Source organism: Trachypithecus francoisi, unplaced genomic scaffold (assembly GCF_009764315.1).
Source record: "Trachypithecus francoisi isolate TF-2019V2 unplaced genomic scaffold, Tfra_2.0 Lachesis_group19, whole genome shotgun sequence".
NCBI lineage: Eukaryota > Metazoa > Chordata > Mammalia > Primates > Cercopithecidae > Trachypithecus > Trachypithecus francoisi.
Genome location: NW_022681464.1, coordinates 46,579,616 through 46,595,262, shown reverse-complemented (window position 1 = coordinate 46,595,262; position 15,647 = coordinate 46,579,616). Strand labels below are relative to the sequence as shown.

General features: G+C 50.1%; 2 protein-coding genes and 1 non-coding gene across 6 annotated transcripts in view; 1 reads left to right on the top strand and 2 right to left on the bottom strand.

The window, feature by feature from the left end:
- Nucleotides 1-15,309, bottom strand: part of PRELID3A (PRELI domain containing 3A) — a 58,906-nt gene extending 43,597 nt beyond the window's left edge. Inside the window, exon 1 of one of the 2 annotated variants that reach the window (XM_033178399.1) lies at nt 15,219-15,309. The gene's annotated coding sequence lies outside the window, so the exon portion shown is untranslated. Of the gene's footprint in view, nt 1-14,623; nt 14,975-15,218 lie in introns of those variants that run through there. The other variant, XM_033178398.1, reaches the window with a different exon arrangement.
- On the bottom strand, nt 2,433-2,494 carry LOC117064338. The gene has a single exon (XR_004429394.1). It is a non-coding gene; the product is annotated as a U7 small nuclear RNA (small nuclear RNA).
- AFG3L2 (AFG3 like matrix AAA peptidase subunit 2) overlaps nt 15,299-15,647 on the top strand; it is a 49,297-nt gene continuing 48,948 nt past the window's right edge. For all 3 annotated transcript variants that reach the window (XR_004429300.1, XM_033178383.1, XM_033178384.1), the window contains exon 1: nt 15,299-15,582. Coding sequence is in view for 2 of the 3 variants with exons in the window: in XM_033178383.1 (XP_033034274.1) it covers nt 15,469-15,582 (114 nt within the window). In the remaining variant the exon portion in view is untranslated. The remainder of the gene's footprint in view (nt 15,583-15,647) is intronic.

Genomic DNA, 15,647 nt, shown 5'->3' with positions numbered 1-15,647 from the left:
CTTGTTCTGAGAAGAGGGTACTCTTCTCCAGGATGAGATGGGGCGAGAGGACAGGGCTCTTGTCTGAGTCTGCTGTGTCCCAGCTTAGAGCAGCGCCTGGCGCCCCGGGGACGTCTGTGGCCGTGGGGACAGCTCTCCGGAGATGCTGACGCTAAGGGAGACCCCTCCCCGTCCTAGGTGCACTGGCCTCAGGCTACCTGAGCTATGGTGATTCCTGCACACGCCCTCGCCTTCTTCATTCCAGGCACTGGCTCAGTTTCCTCACCCAGAGAGCCCTGCTCCGGGCTGGTCCTGGAGGCATCCTCCTGGGAGGAGAGCAGAATACACAAGGCCCAGAAGCCGGAGGCTGGACCGTAGGGTCCCGTGGCAAATGGCAAGAGTTGAGGCCAGAAAGGGAGACAGGAGCCACAGCTCATGGCACGAGTTGTCACGTGAATTATTATTATTTTTTTTTTTTTGAGACGGAGTCTCGCTCTGTCGCCCAGGCTGGAGTGCAGTGGCGCGATCTCCGCTCACTGCAAGCTCCGCCTCCTGGGTTTACGCCATTCTCCTGCCTCAGCCTCCCGAGTAGCTGGGACTACAGGCGCCCGCCACCTCGCCCGGCTAGTTTTTTTGTATTTTTTAGTAGAGACGGGGTTTCACCGTGTAGACCAGGATGGTCTCGCTCTCCTGACCTCATGATCCACCCGTCTCGGCCTCCCAAAGTGCTGGGATTACAGGCTTGAGCCACCGCGCCCGGCCGGTGTCACGTGAATTATAAAAGGCTTTATCATTCATGGTGAGCTCAGACAGATTTGCGAATTTGAGATTTGTGAGCCAAAACCGTTTAACTCAAGCTAGATCCAGGAAGTAGCCTTGGCCGTCTGTGGGAGGCCAAAGTCAGGTGGAGATGAAGATGGCGAAGCTCGAAAGGGCCTACTTTCTGGGAAGGCTTCTGGCCTCCTCCCCACCTCGGGTTTACAGGTGACTACTGGATGCCATGGAGCTGTTCTCTGCCACAGCACCTATCACAATGCTGTGTATACTTCTGTCCCCTGAGGAAGTGTCTTTGTTCGACTTTGTTGTGGGGGACACTCATGTGTTTTTCATCTTTGTATTCCCAGTGCCTGGAAAATATTAGGGACTTGAAAACTTTTTTTTCTTTTTTCTTTTTCTTTTCTTTTTTTTTTTTTTTTTGAGACAGAGTCTCACTCTGTCACCCAGGCTGGAGTGCAATGGTGCGATCTCGGGTCACTGCAACCTCCGCCTCCAGGGAGCAAGCGATTCTCTTGCCTCAGCCTCCCGAGTAGCTGGGATTACAGGCAAGCACCACCACGCCAGGCTACTTTTTGTATTTTTGGTAGAGATGGGGTTTTACCATGTTGGTCAGGCTGGTCTCACACTCCTGACCTCGTGATCCACCCTCCTCGGCCTGGCATTACAGGCGTGAGCCACCATGCCTGGCCTTTTTCTCTTTTTTTTTTTTTTTTTTTTGAGACGGAGTCTCGCTCTGTTGCCCAAGCTGGAGTGCAGTGGCCGGATCTCAGCTCACTGCAAGCTCGCCTCCCGGGTTGACGCCATTCTCCTGCCTCAGCCTCCCGAGTAGCTGGGACTACAAGCGCCCGCCCCCTCGCCCGGCTAGTTTTTTGTACTTTTTAGTAGAGACGGGGTTTCACCATGTTAGCCAGGAGGGTCTCGATCTCCTGACCTTGTGATCCACCCGCCTCGGCCTCCCAAAGTGCTGGGATTACAGGCTTGAGCCACCGCGCCCGGCCTTTTTTCTCTTTTTAAGAGGCAGGGTTAGCCGGATGTGGTGGCTCATGCCTATAATCTCAACACTTTGGGAGGCCGAGGAGGGAGGATCACTTGAGGTCAGGAGTTCGAGACCAGCCTGGCCAACATGGAAACCCCATCTCCTACTAAAAATACAAAAATTAGCCGGGTGTGGTGGTGCATGCCTATAATCCTGGCTACTCGGGAGGCTGAGGCATGAGAATCGCTTGAACCCAGAAGGCGGAGGTTGCAGTGAGTCGAGATCATGCCACTGCACTCCAGTCTGGGTGACGGAGCAAGACTCTGTCTCAAAAAAAAAAAAAAAAAGAAGAAGAAGAGACAGGGTCTCACTCTGTCACCCAGGCTGGAGTGTAGTCATGTGATCATAGCTCACTGCAGCCTCAACCTCCAGGCCTCAAGTGATCCTCCCTCCTCAGCCTCCCAAGTAGCTGGGACTACGGGCACTATGCCCAGTTAATAAAAACCAAATATATTGTAGAGATAGGGTCTTGCTATGTTGCCCAGGCTGGTCTTGAACTCCTGGGCTCAAGCAATTCTCCTGCCTCGGCCTCCCAAAGTGCTGGGACTACAGGTGACAGCCACGGTGCTAGCCAGACAACTGTTTTTTGAATGAATTGGAATGACTTGCTCCTACTGCCTTTTTATTGTTTTTTCCTTTGGAGGATTTTCCAGGAAAAACAGGAAAACCTGCCAGACAAATTCTAAAAGAACTGTACCACTTCCACCTGGCTTTTGAGAAGAGAATGGGAAGTGTGGGAACAGGCAGAGGTGTCGTTCCAACCTGGGCTGCATAATAATGGATAACCTGAGGAGTTCTGGCAAGCGCTGGTGCTTGGAAGCAGCCGTAGGGACTTTCCTTCCACTGGACTACAGTGTGGCCTGGGCATTAGGCTTTGAGAAGCTCCCTGGGGATTCCGGAATGCAGTGAAGGTTGGAAACCAGGGAGTAGAGGGAGTGGGGACAGGCAGGGAGGCCAGGCAAGAAGCTGTTGCCCTAGATAGGAAAGACATGGGCACCTGCCCAGAGCAGTAGGACGAAGCCTGCCCGGAGCAGTAGGACGAAGCCTGCCCAGAGCAGTAGGACGAAACCTGCTCAGAATTAAGGTGCTTATAGTCAACAGGGTTCAGGGAGAAGGAAAAGCAGCACACCCCACCCCCTTTCCTCTTTGTCTGTCACCTGCTCCTCTCCGGCACCCTCCACTTATGGGGTCTGGCAGGTTGGCTTGCTGTGTCCCTCTCCATACCCTTGCCACCTTGTGCCATAGTTCCGGGTGATGTCAATATCCTCAAGAATGACCCACCCAGAGGCCTGTGGTCCCTGGGCCTTCCTGTCATTTTTTTTTTTTTTTTTTTTTGAGATGGAGCCTCACTCTGTCACCCAGGCTGGAGTGCAGTGGCACGATATCGGCTCACTGCAACCTCCACCTCCCAGGTTCAAGTGATTCTCTGCCTCAGCCTCCTGAGTAGCTGGGATTACAGGTGCCCACCACCACACACAGCTAATTTTTATATTTTTAGTAGAGATGGAGTTTCACCATGTTGGCCAGGATGGTCTTGAACTCCTGACCTCAGGTGATCTGCTCACCTTGGCCTCCCAAAGTGCTGGGATTACAGGCGTGAGCCACTGCGCCTGGCCTCTTGCTCACATTTTGAACTCTTTCACCTCAAAAATCTCAAACTCCAGTATCCCACACTCTGAGGACCTTCTTCTTCCCTAATAGAACCTTGACTTTGTGGTGGTACCCATCTCATACTCAGTGCCTCAGGGAAGCCGCCCCCTTGCTGCAAGGCTGCCTTGTGGTCTGAGGGTCTGAGGTTCATTTAGGAGCCTTCATGTGACCCAGCACAGGCCTGGGAGACATGAGGATGTCTGCTGAGAGACTGCCAGGAAAAAGGCCCTTGGTCCAAAGCACAAGTCTTTTTCATTGGTTAGCTTCTGGAACTAGTGTGGCCATCTCAATGCCAACAGGAGGGTAAAAGTCACCAGCAAGAAAGAAAATGTAAAGCTAGGCATGGTGGCTCATGCCTGTAATCCCAGCACTTTGGGAGGTTGAGACAGGCGGATTACCTGGGACCAGGAGTTTGAGACCAACCTAGGCAACATGGCAAAACCCCATCTCTACTAAAAATACAAAAATTTAGCCAGGAGTGGTGGCAGGCACCTGTAATCCCAGCTACTTGGGAGGCTGAGGCAGAAGAATCACTTGAACCCAAGAGTCAGAGGTTGCAGTGAGCCAAGATCACACAATTGCACTCCAATCTGGGTGACAGAGTGATAGTCTATCAAAAAAAAAAAAAAGAACAGAAAGAAAAAAGAAAGACGAAAAAAGGAAAGACATGAAAGAAAGACAAGAAAGAGAGAAAGAAAGGAAGAAAGAGAGAAAGAGTAAAGAAACAGTTCTCAAGGACATAGCCAGCCACTCCTTCATAGGCTGCCCTGGTTGCCACAACAAAATTCCACAGACTGGGCAGCTTAAACCCATTTATGCTTAGTGTTCCATTATCGGAACGCTAAGCATGTGGGAGCTATTTATATCCTACTGCTCAAAGTAATTGCCGAGGTCTGATAGCAAAAATTCAAACAATTGCAACTTCAAGCATAAATGGGTTTAAACATCAGTCAGTTCTAAGAGTGCTGGAGGCAGAGGAGATCAGGCCCTGGCGGATTTGGTGTTTGGTGAGGGCTGGCTTCCTGGTTCTTAGATGGTGTTTTCTTGCTGCATTCTCATGTGGCAGAAGGGGTGAGGGAGCTCCCTGGGGTCCCTTTTTTTATAAAGGCAGTCATCCTGTTCATGAGGCTCCACCCTCACGACCTGATCACCTCCCAGAGGTACCATCTCTGAATACCACTACACTGGAAATGAGGCTTCGACATACGAATTTGAGGAACACAAACATTCAGTCTAGAGCAACTCAGCCCACCAGGGACCCTCCTTAGCCTTGGTCGTGGTTCTTTATTATAAATGTTGAATTGTTGAATCCCATCTGAATGCACATGTATCTTTAAGCTTTCACTGGTCCCCCACACTCTGAGCACTGCCTCCAGTCCTTCCCTCTTGGCCACCTCACTCAAGTGGTACCTTCTCTTTAACCTCACAGCCACCCCCAGCCCTCAAACACTCCATTAGCTCCTATTCCCAGCCCTCCTATGCTGCCCATCCCACCTGTCCTGCACCTCATCAGGGCTAATCTGAGCTGCTCCTGCCTCTGGTCTTTCCATTCTCTCCCTCTGTGCTGCAGTTGGCCCTCTCTGGTAGGAGCCCAGATGACTCTGTGCGACTGGAGAAAAGGCATGATCTTACAGATTGTCAAAGAAGGCACTCCAGGTATCTTGTTTTATCCAGGTCCCCTACGGCTAATACATTCATCCTTGATCATCACCCTCCCCCATCCTGGACCATGCTCCCCACACCTCCTTGTCAGTTCCCGGCCCCTCTCTCTCTGGGCTGATGACTTTGCTTCTTGCCACGTAGAGAAAATTAATCCAAGAAGTGTGATCTCTATTGCCTTTGGGCCCTTTGGTTAGATACGGTGGAGCTGTATGTTGGTTTGTGCTGGTTAAGGGCACAGGCTCCGGAGCGGGGCTGCTGGGGCCCACACTGGGTCACCACTCATTCATGGCCTTGGACGGCCCGCAAGTGGTCGTGAGTACTGACGCAGTGTCAGACACAGGGCGAATATCCCGTCTGCAGGAGATGCTGTCACGATCTGGACCCAGGCCAAGCTCCCCACTGCCCTCTGTCCTCAGATGACGCCCACCTCACCAACTCTCTGCAGGCCAGGGTCGGGGGGATCTGCTCTACCAGTCTTCTCTACTCAAATTTCGGTTTCTTCCACCCTGCATCCCACCCTTGATTATAAATATGGCCAAGTCTTTTGACTTAAAAAAAAAAAGAAAGAAAGAAAGAAAGAAAACTCCCCTCCCAGCCCTTGCTTCTGTCTGTGGTTCCCCAAAGGAGTTACACCATTTCCGTTGTTTCACCCACCTGGACCCTGCCCACCCCAAACAAACCCGGTGGGGATTGCCTGGGCTTTGTGGGAAACAAAGGAGCAATCCCCAATCGCCAACCACTCCAATAGAAAAAGATGTACCGTTTTTAAGTAAATAGTAAGTGGAGCCATGCCCTTTGTTAGAGGAGCGCTCCTGCAGAGAAGGACCTGGCCTACCCCTCAGCCCTTGCGGAGAGTTAGCCGCAGGGCGGCGCATGCGCTCTGGACAGCAGCCCGGAAAGGCCCTCGTAGGCAGGCATGGGGTGTGCGGGCGGCCAGGTGACACCGGGTCTGACTCAGCGGCGCCCAGCAGTCCCTTTGTTGTTGTTTCAGTTTTATAGTTTCTGTAGAACTGGAAAGATGCCACCCAGAAGGGCGGGTGGCCACCTGTCGGCTGGCGGAAGGGCACCAGGATGCAGCTGTTCCTCTGGCCCCCGGCTGAGCCTCTCAGGCAGGGAAATCAGGACTGTGTCTTGTCACCAGCAGGTGTGGGAACTAGGAGTGAAGACTTCCAGGAAATGGAGAATTTTGAAGAAAAATTCATCCCTAGCCTTTATCTCTTAAGGCTGCGATGCCTCTTCTCCATTTCTTTGGCTTGAGAACCACAGTCATCTGCCTGGTTGCAAAAGCCCATTTTCACAAGGCAAAGGATGGATTACTCTCGCCATCCTAGCAGTTTATGCTGGCAAATGCCAACCCGTGCAGAGAAGCACTGGGAGTCTGTCTTCCAGGCTGCTCCACCTCCTGTCATGTCCTGCAATTGTTCCCCTCACTTCTCATTCTAGCCATTCAAAAGAATGGTCCATGCCTGCGCTCTCCAGCTTGCTGTTGTTCCACTTAGTTCTTCTGCGACGTGCTATAATGAATAATGGGCTGCTGAAACTTGACTCCTTAATAAGGTCGTCAGTAACCATCAAACGTGCCAATCCGGTGGGTACTGTTCAGTCCTCGTCTTTCTGGACGTCTCTACGCACTTGAACTCAGGTGACTCTTCCTGAAGCTCCACTCCCTTGGCTTCCGTGACACTCCCTTTCGCTGCCTCCTTTGCACACTCTACTGATCCTCCATTTTTCTGTTCTTCTCACTCAACACCTCTCTTTCTGAGTGAACTCATTGAGTTTCACAGTTTCCAATGATTCCCAAACTAACATCTCTATCTCAGATTTCTACCCAAGCTTCATTCCCACACATTCAGCTACTTGCAGGCATTTCCCTAGGCAGCTAGCAGAGCCTTCCTTCCTCAGCACACTCCTCTTCCACAAATCTTTCAGGTTGGTGGCATCACTTAGGCACCCCAGGCTGGAGAAGGGGGAATGATTGTTCACTCCTTACAGCCAACCAATCCTCAAGTCCTCTGGAATTTACCTCTTCCAGATTGTTTTGGTTCATTCCCTTGTCTACATCCTTTAAGAGGCCATAGGGGCCGGGCGCAGTGGCTCATGCCTGTAATCCCAGCACTTTCAGAGGCCAAGGAGGATGGATTGCCTGAGGTCAGGAGTTGAAGACCAGCCTAGCTAATATGGTGAAACCTGTCTCTACTAAAAATATAAAAATTAGCCAGGCATGGTGGGGCATGTCTGCAGTCCCAGCTACTTGGGAGGCTGAGGCAGAATTGTTTGAACGTGGGAGGCAGGAGAATTGTAGTGAGCTGAGACCATGCCATTGCACTCCAGCCTGGGTGACAGAGCAAGACTCTGTCTCGAAAAACAAAACAAAACAAAACAAAACAAAACAAAAAAAGGCTGGTCGCGGTGGCTCACTCCTGTAATCCCAGCACTTTGGGAGGCTGAGGCAGGCAGATCACGAGGTCAGGAGTTTAAGAACAGCCTGACCAACGTGGTGAAACCCCATCTCTAACTAAAAATACAAAAAAATTAGCCAGGCATGGTGGCACATGCCTGTAATCCCAGCTACTTGGGAGGCTGAGACAGGAGAATGGCTTGAACCCAGGAGGAGGAGGTTGCAGTGAGCGGAGACCGCGCCACTGCACTTCAGCCTGGCAACAGAGTGAGACCCCGTCTCAAAAAAAAAAAAAAAAAAGAGGCAATAGGATTTAATAGTTAAAGACAAGGGTTTGGAAAGGAACAAACCTGGGTTCCAGTCCTGGTTCCCCTTCTGCAAGTCACTTAATCTCGCTAAATGTCAACATCATTCATGAAGTGGGAATACTAGTAGCACTACCTGGTGGGACTTGTGAGAATGAAATGAGAATATGTGTGAAGTCCTTAGCACAGTGATGCGAAGCAGTGCACCATATGAGCGAGCTCCTCTCAGGTTGCTGTTGTATGACCAGCCCTACTGTGCGGCCCTTTCAGCTCTGGCTCTGGCTCACTCCTCTGGAAGACTTTAAGAGCCAGGCAGTTGGGACTTGCTCCTTGGGGCTCCCTCTGCTGGCATGCCCTCCCTGCCTCATGATGCCCGCCTGGGTGCCTGTCACATCCCTCCGTCATCCTGCAGTCCTCCTGCTGCCTCTGTTGACACCCAGCGCATTGGTTCCTCATTACTGCACTTATGTTTGTGTTTCTCCCACTAGATTAAAGATGCAGCTTTCTAGGCTCCACCCCATACCTTTTGAGTGGGCATTTCTGGGGTGAAAACCAGAAACAATACATATTAATGAGCAGCCCAGGCAATTACAATGCTCCCTAAAGTTTAGAAAGTAGTTCTGCAGGGACTCTGAGCTCCTTAAGGATGAGACCTGAGCCTCCTTCATCTTTGTGTACCCAGGGTCTAACCCAGGTGGTGGCAAACAGTAGTCACTTGAACATTGCTTGTTCAGTGAGTCAAGGGTGACTCCTAGGGGTTGTAAACTAGCTATTGTAAACATGGCTTGGCCATGGGGCGGCGGGGGCTCCGTCTAGTGTAATTACCACAGAGCCGTCTAGTCTAGTGTGTTTCAAGCCGTATCTGGGAAACCCTGTGACCTTACTGACCAGCTCGGGGGTAAACTGAGGAGTTTTTCAAGCAGTGGTCCTACTTTTTGCTTGTATATATTCAGATTCTATACATTGAAATTCCATGTCAAATTTTCATTTTTATAAAAGACTGCTGCTAAAAATAAATAAGTTTGAAAACTGCTGTATCAGAAAGTTTGTTTTAACTTAGAGAGAAAACCATTCTCCCAATAGGTAAGAAGATTCTGAGGGGATGTTTCCCATTTGTCATAGATATTTGCCTGATCTGTTACCCCAGGACTATAACAAAACTCAGGCTGTAGTGTTTCGCTGATCTGTAAAGACAGTGGTAGTAAAGATCTTATCTACGGAGACTTCAACCTGCCACGGTGTCAGAGCAAGGTGCAGAAGTAGCTGCCTGCTAGTGCCTAGCTACCTGCCAGCACCTAGCTATTCTAAGAACTTATAGAATATTACTGGAATCCAAGGACATGTTCTCTTACTAAATTCACAACCACCTTGAGACTCAAATGGACAAGATGTACCTGAGTATTATGAAAACAGAGCAGGACAGGCATGTGGCTCATCCCTGTAATCACAGTGCTTCGGGAAGCTGAGGGGGGAGAATAGCTTGAGGCCAGGACTTTGACACTAGCTTGGACAGTGTAGCCAGATCTCATTTCTAAAATCTTTTTTTTCTTTATAGATGAAGTCTCACTCTGTCACCAGGCTGGACTGCAGAGGCGTGATCTTGGCTCACTGCAACCTCTGCCTCCCGGGTTCAAGCAATTCTCCTGCCTCAGCCTCCCGAGTAGATGGGACTACAGGTGCCCACCACCACGCCCAACTAATTCTTGTATTACTTTAGTAGAGACGGAGTTTCACCATGTTGGCCAGGAAGGTCTCAATCTCTTGACCTCAGGTGATCCTCCCACTTCGGCCTCCCAAAGTGTTGGGATTACAGGCTCGAGCCACCACGCCTGACCAAAAACATTTTTTTTTTTTTTTTTTTTTTTTGAGGCGGAGTCTCACTCTGTCGCCCAGGCTGGAGTGCAGTGGCCGGCTCTCAGCTCACTGCAAGCTCCGCCTCCCGGGTTTACGCCATTCTCCTGCCTCAGCCTCCCCAGTAGCTGGGACTACAGGCGCCCGCCATCTCGCCCGGCTAGTTTTTGTATTTTTAGTAGAGACGGGGTTTCACCGTGTTAGCCAGGATGGTCTCGATCTCCTGACCTCGTGATCCGCCCGTCTCGGCCTCCCAAAGTGCTGGGATTACAGGCTTGAGCCACCGCGCCCGGCCTACATTTTTTTTTAAACAGAACAATTACCTGGGTGTGGTGCTGTGAGCATGTTGTCCCAGATACTTAGGAGTCTGAGGTGGGAGGACCACTTGAGCTCAGGAGTTCAAGGTTATGGTGAGCTATGATCACACCACTGCACTGCAACCTGGGCAACAAGTGAGACCCTGTCTCTGAAAAAACAGAGCATATCCCTTTTAGTTTGTGTGGTATGTGTCTTCTTTCAACACCTACATAGAATTGCTGACGTGGTAGCTCACACCTGTAATCCCAGCACTTTGGGAGGCTGAGGCATGTGGATCACCTGAGGTCAGGAGTTTGAGAGCAGCCTGGCCAACATGGTGAAACCCTGTCTCTAATAAAAATACAAAAAAACTGGCCGGGCGCGGTGGCTCAAGCCTGTAATCCCAGCACTTTGGGAGGCCGAGACGGGCGGATCACAAGGTCAGGAGATCGAGACCACCCTGGCTAATATGGTGAAACCCCGTCTCTACTAAAGAATACAAAAAACTAGCCGGGCGACGAGGCGGGCGCCTGTAGTCCCAGCTACTTGGGAGGCGGAGGCAGGAGAATGGCGTAAACCTGGAAGGTGGAGTTTGCAGTGAGCTGAGATCCGGCCACCGCACTCCAGCCTGGGCGACAGAGCCAGACTCCGTCTCAAAAAAAAAAAAAAAAAAATACAAAAAAATTAGCCGGTGTGGTGGCGGGCGCCTGTAGTCCCAGCTACTTGGGAGGCTGGGACAGGAGAATCACTTGAATCCAGGAAGCAGAGGTTGTAGTAAGCCAAGACTGCACCACTGCACTCTAGCCTGGGCAACAGGCTCAAAAAAAAAAAAAAAAAAAAAAATTGCTGAAGTAAGTCTTTTCAATACACATCTTACGTTCTCCTCCTTACTTCTATTTCTGGGCACTTTAATTCTATCCGATCTCACTTATAGAGCTTCTCACTAGGCTCCTAACAAACTATTCCTTCTCAGCTTTCAAATGCCTTCTCACGTAATGCCCTCTGGGATTGTGGTACTGTACTCAAAAGATGGCTTATGACAAGGAGTTTGGTGTACCAAAGCAATCATCACATTTTTTTACAAGAAGATACAATTGGGAAACATCTAGAAACTTTATGATTTGAGTATACTATTGTGGTCAACACTTCTAGAAAAATATTTGATGAGTACCAAGTAAAAGGGTGATAAAGAATCTTCTACATGTTCTGTCATTGTCATTCATGCAACATGCGTTGGTAGCACACTGGCGTCGGTGGCATGATTCGTGGTTTTATTCATTATCATCTGGAAGATAGCAACTGGACACTGTGTCTTCTATTCCTTTACCTGAGGCCCATTGCCAGGAACAGTAGCACAAACCAAGACCACCACTGGAAAAGATTATGTCAGCTTCACTTTACAGAAAACACAGCATTAGGTTGTTCGTGGAGATGAACTACAAACAACAGAAAAATTATTTTTTGAAAAATCCAGACCAGCCTTGTGAACACATTTGAAGGTTTTTTGGAAATGCATGGCGTTGTCTAGAGAATCATGGAGCTCTCCTGACGCCTAGTGGGCGACTGTATACAGTACAACTCTGGGGGAGCGAGCTCAAGCCCTAGCCACAAAACACACATTTTCTAAAAAATACTATTTACCAAGCAATCTCTCTGCTAGGAAACCATCCTCTGAATGGACGCTGGCACATGTGTATATATGCATGTACCAATAAGAATACTTGGCTGGGTGCGTGGGCTCATGCCTGTAATCTCAGCACTTTAGGAGGCCAAGACGGGAGGATCACTTGAAGCCAGGAGTTTGAGACCAGCCTCAGAAGTATAGTGAAACTCCGCTACAAAAAAGTTTAAAAATTAGCCAGCTGTGGTGGTGCAGGCCTGTAGTCACAGCTATTTGGAAAGTTGAGGCTTGAGCCTGGGAGCTGAAGGCCGTGGTGAGCTATGATCGTGCCACTGCACTCCAGTCTGGGTGACAAAGCAAGACCCTGTCTCAGAAAAAAAGCTCACGGTGGCTTCTGAAATAAAAAGAAATGAGAAGTAGTCTAAATGATGCTTGCTGAGAAAACTATTAAAACTTTACAAGAGAATACAATAGAGCTTATTAATGACTGGGGGGAACTATATGTTATTCACATACAAAAATATATGTTAAGCAAAAGAAAAAATCAAGGTGCATAAAGTACACGTTCATTCATGTAAACATAAGTTTTTTTGTTTGTTTTGAGACAGAGTCTCGCTCTGTCGCCCAGGCTGGAGTACAGGGCACCATCTTGGCTCACTGCAACCTCTGCCTCCTGGTTCAAGCAATTCTCATGCCTCAGCCTCCCTTGTAGCTGAGACTACAAGCACATGCTACCATGCCCCGCTAATTTTTTGTATTTTTAGTAGAGGTTGGGTTTTTACCATGTTGGCCAGGCTGGTTTCAAACTCCTGGCCTCAAGCAATTCACCAGCCTTGGCTTCCCAAAGTGCTGGGATTACAGACATCAGCTACCACACCTGGCCTAAAAATTAGTTTTATATGCTTGCAAATACATATAAAATGTATGGACACACACACACAGAAAAAACTACCTAGAAAGTTACCTTTAAAGGCTGGGCATGGTGGCTCATGCCTATAATCCCAGCACTTTGAGAGGCTAAGGCAGGTGGATCACCTGAGGTCAGAAGTTAGAGACCAGCCTGGCCAACATAGTGAAACACTAAAAATACAAAAATTAGCCATGGTGGCAGGTGCCTGTAATCTCAGCTACTCCGCAGGCCGAGGCAGGAGAATAGCTTGAAATCTGGGAAGCAAAGGTTGCAGTAAGCCGAGATCAGCCACTGCACTCCAGCTTGGGTGACAGAGTGAGACTCTGTCTCAAAAAAAAAAAAAAAAAAGGCTAGGCTCTGCGGCTCACGCTTGTAATCCCAGCAATTTGGGAGGCCGAGGTGGGTGGATCACAAGGTCGGGAGATCGAGACCATCCTGGCTAACCCGGTGAAGCCCCGCTGTCTCTACGAAAAATACAAAAAAATTTTGGTGGCAGGTGCCTGTAGTCCCAGCTACTCTGGAGGCTGAGGCAGGAGAATGGCGTGAACCCGGGAGGCGGAGCTTGCAGTGAGCCAAGATCGGGCCACTGCACTCCAGCCTGAGTGACAGAGTGAGACTCCATCTCAAAAAAAAAAAAAGAAGAAAGAAAGTTATCTTTAAGATGTGAACATGAGAAATGAGGAGGCTTTTACTTTTCATTTTGTAACTTTGTTTCTGTCCACACTGATGAAAAAAAGTTATACTGAACTTTTTTTTTTATTTAGAAAGAGTCTTGTTCTGTCACCTAGGCTAGAGTGTTGGGATTGCAGGCATGAGCCACTGCATCAGGCCAATTTGTGTCATTTTCTTTTTTCCTGATTGGTCTGAGTATTAATCTTCTCAAAGAACACCCTTTGATTTCATTCATTTCTCTCTTTTAGTTTTTAATTTTATTGATTTTTACGCTTATCTTCTTTCTCTTCTTTGGTTTTACTTCATTTTCTTAGTCTAGCTTTTTTTCTTTTTTGAAAATGAGGTCTTTCTGTTTTGCCCAGGCTTGTCTGGAACTCTTGGGCTCAAGTGATCCTCTCACCTCAGCCTATTTCTGATACTGATTTCTAATTTAATTTCACTGTGGTTAGAAAATATGTTTTATAAGACTTGATTTCTCTTCATATTTTTATGGCCTATAATATGGTTTATTTTGATAAGTGTTCCGTGAAAACTTGAAATAATGTGTATTCTGTTGTTATGAGTAGTTCTCTATAAATGTCTATTCGATTTAGTTGGTTGATTGTGTTTAAGTCTTTTATATACTTACTATTTTCCTGTCTAATTGTTCTGTAAATTATCAAAAGAAGGATTTGAAATCTCCAAATATAATTGGAAGTTGTTGTTCTGTCAGTCTTTGCTCCGTGTATTTTAAGCTTCTGTTAATGGGAACAAAGATGTTTACGTTGTTATGTCCTATTAATGAATTGACCCCTTTATTATAATAAAAATCCTCTTGGCCAGGTGTGGGTGGCTCACATCTGTAATCCCAGCACTTTGGGAGGCTGAGTCAGGAGGACTGCTTAAAGTCAGGAGTTTGAGACTAGCGTGAGCAACAAAGTGAGACTCCATCTCTACGCAAAATAAAAAAAGTCGAGTGTGGTGGCAAGCGCGTGTGGTCCCAGCTACTTGGGAGGCTGAGGCGGGAGGATCCATTGAGCCCAGGAGTTGGAGGCTGCAGTGAGCTACGACTGCACCACGGCACTCCAGCCTAAGTGACCGAGTGAGACCCTGTCAATGGAAAAGAAAAGAAACCCGATCCTATTCATCCTTAGTGATATTCTTTCCCCTGAAATTAATTTTGTTTGGAATTTCCTTGCCCTAAAATCTGTCTACTCAGTTTTCTTTTGTGCATGATATGATGGTGTTTCTGGTATATCTTTTTCTTATTGTTTTACTGTCATTGGGGTAATCACAGGACTCACTTGGTTTGTCTCCTGTCTCTCAAGGATTACTGTCCTTTGCCTGAGGTCCAGCGTCGCAAGCCTGGGCGACAGAGCGAGAGCTCGTCTCAGAAAAACCCCCAAATCCCCCACCTCGGTTCAAAGACCTCTCTTTTTTTTCCTCCGCTGTCACGGTACAGGAAACAATGTGTAGTTTCCACTACCTGAAAGACTCGACTTGCTCTCCGAGAACCAGTTCCCCGACAGGGTTCCTAGAGCGCAGGCTGCACGGCCCCAACACTCCCAACACTCCCTGCTGCTTGTGAATCTTCGCATCGCCCTCCCAGGGTCAGGAATGTGTGCTTCGGTGTCTCCAGAGCCTAGCAACACCCGATGACTGAGCTGGCGCCGCTGGGGCCTTCGCTACGTCCACCTCGCTCCTAACTGGCTGGCCCACCCAGCTGCCCAGGCCCGGGAGCCCAGGATCCCAGTCCCGCGTCTCCCCTTAGTCCCCGCCTCCAGCCACGCCCCGCCACTCCTCCGTCGGCCTCGCCTGCAGCTCCTGCTCGCCGCTCGCCGCTTGCCCTCCCGGTTCTTCCTTGGCCCCGCCTCCAGCCACGCCCCCCACGTGCGCCATCGGCCCTGACCCCAGCTCTCGCTCGCCCTCCCCTGTCCGCCCTCGACTCCGCCCCGCTTCGCCCTCGGCTCCGCCTCCAGCTCCCCCTCGCCCTCTAAGGTCCTTCTTCGGCCTCGCCTCCAGCCGCGCCCCCAACGCCGCTCCGTCGGCCCCCGCCTCCGGTCCCGCCCCCACGCTCCTACCATTTGGTCCGGTCTCCTGCACGGTCTGAGGTCGCGGCCGGCCTCGGAGAGAAGACGCCGACGTCAGCGCGCCGGGGCGGGGCTGGCGGCGGGAGACGCCGCGTTGAGAGCTTGGGCTCTTCCGTGAGCCGCGGGCGCGCTGCGCTGCTTGGCGGCCTCTCCCCGAGCGGAGCCTGCTTCCCGAGGCCGCCTGTCGTCGCCTGCCCGCGCCTGCGCAGCGTCCTGGGCCGAGAGGGCCACGGCGGCGGCCATGGCGCACCGCTGTTTGCGGCTGTGGGGCTGGGGCGGCTGCTGGCCCCGCGGCCTACAGCAGCTGCGCGTGCCTGGCGGCGTGGGCCCGGGCGAGCAGCCCTGCCTCCGGACGGTGAGTCCTACCTGGGCGCCTGGCGCCCTCCACCCGGCCTCGGCCCCACTTCCGGCTCGGGTGAG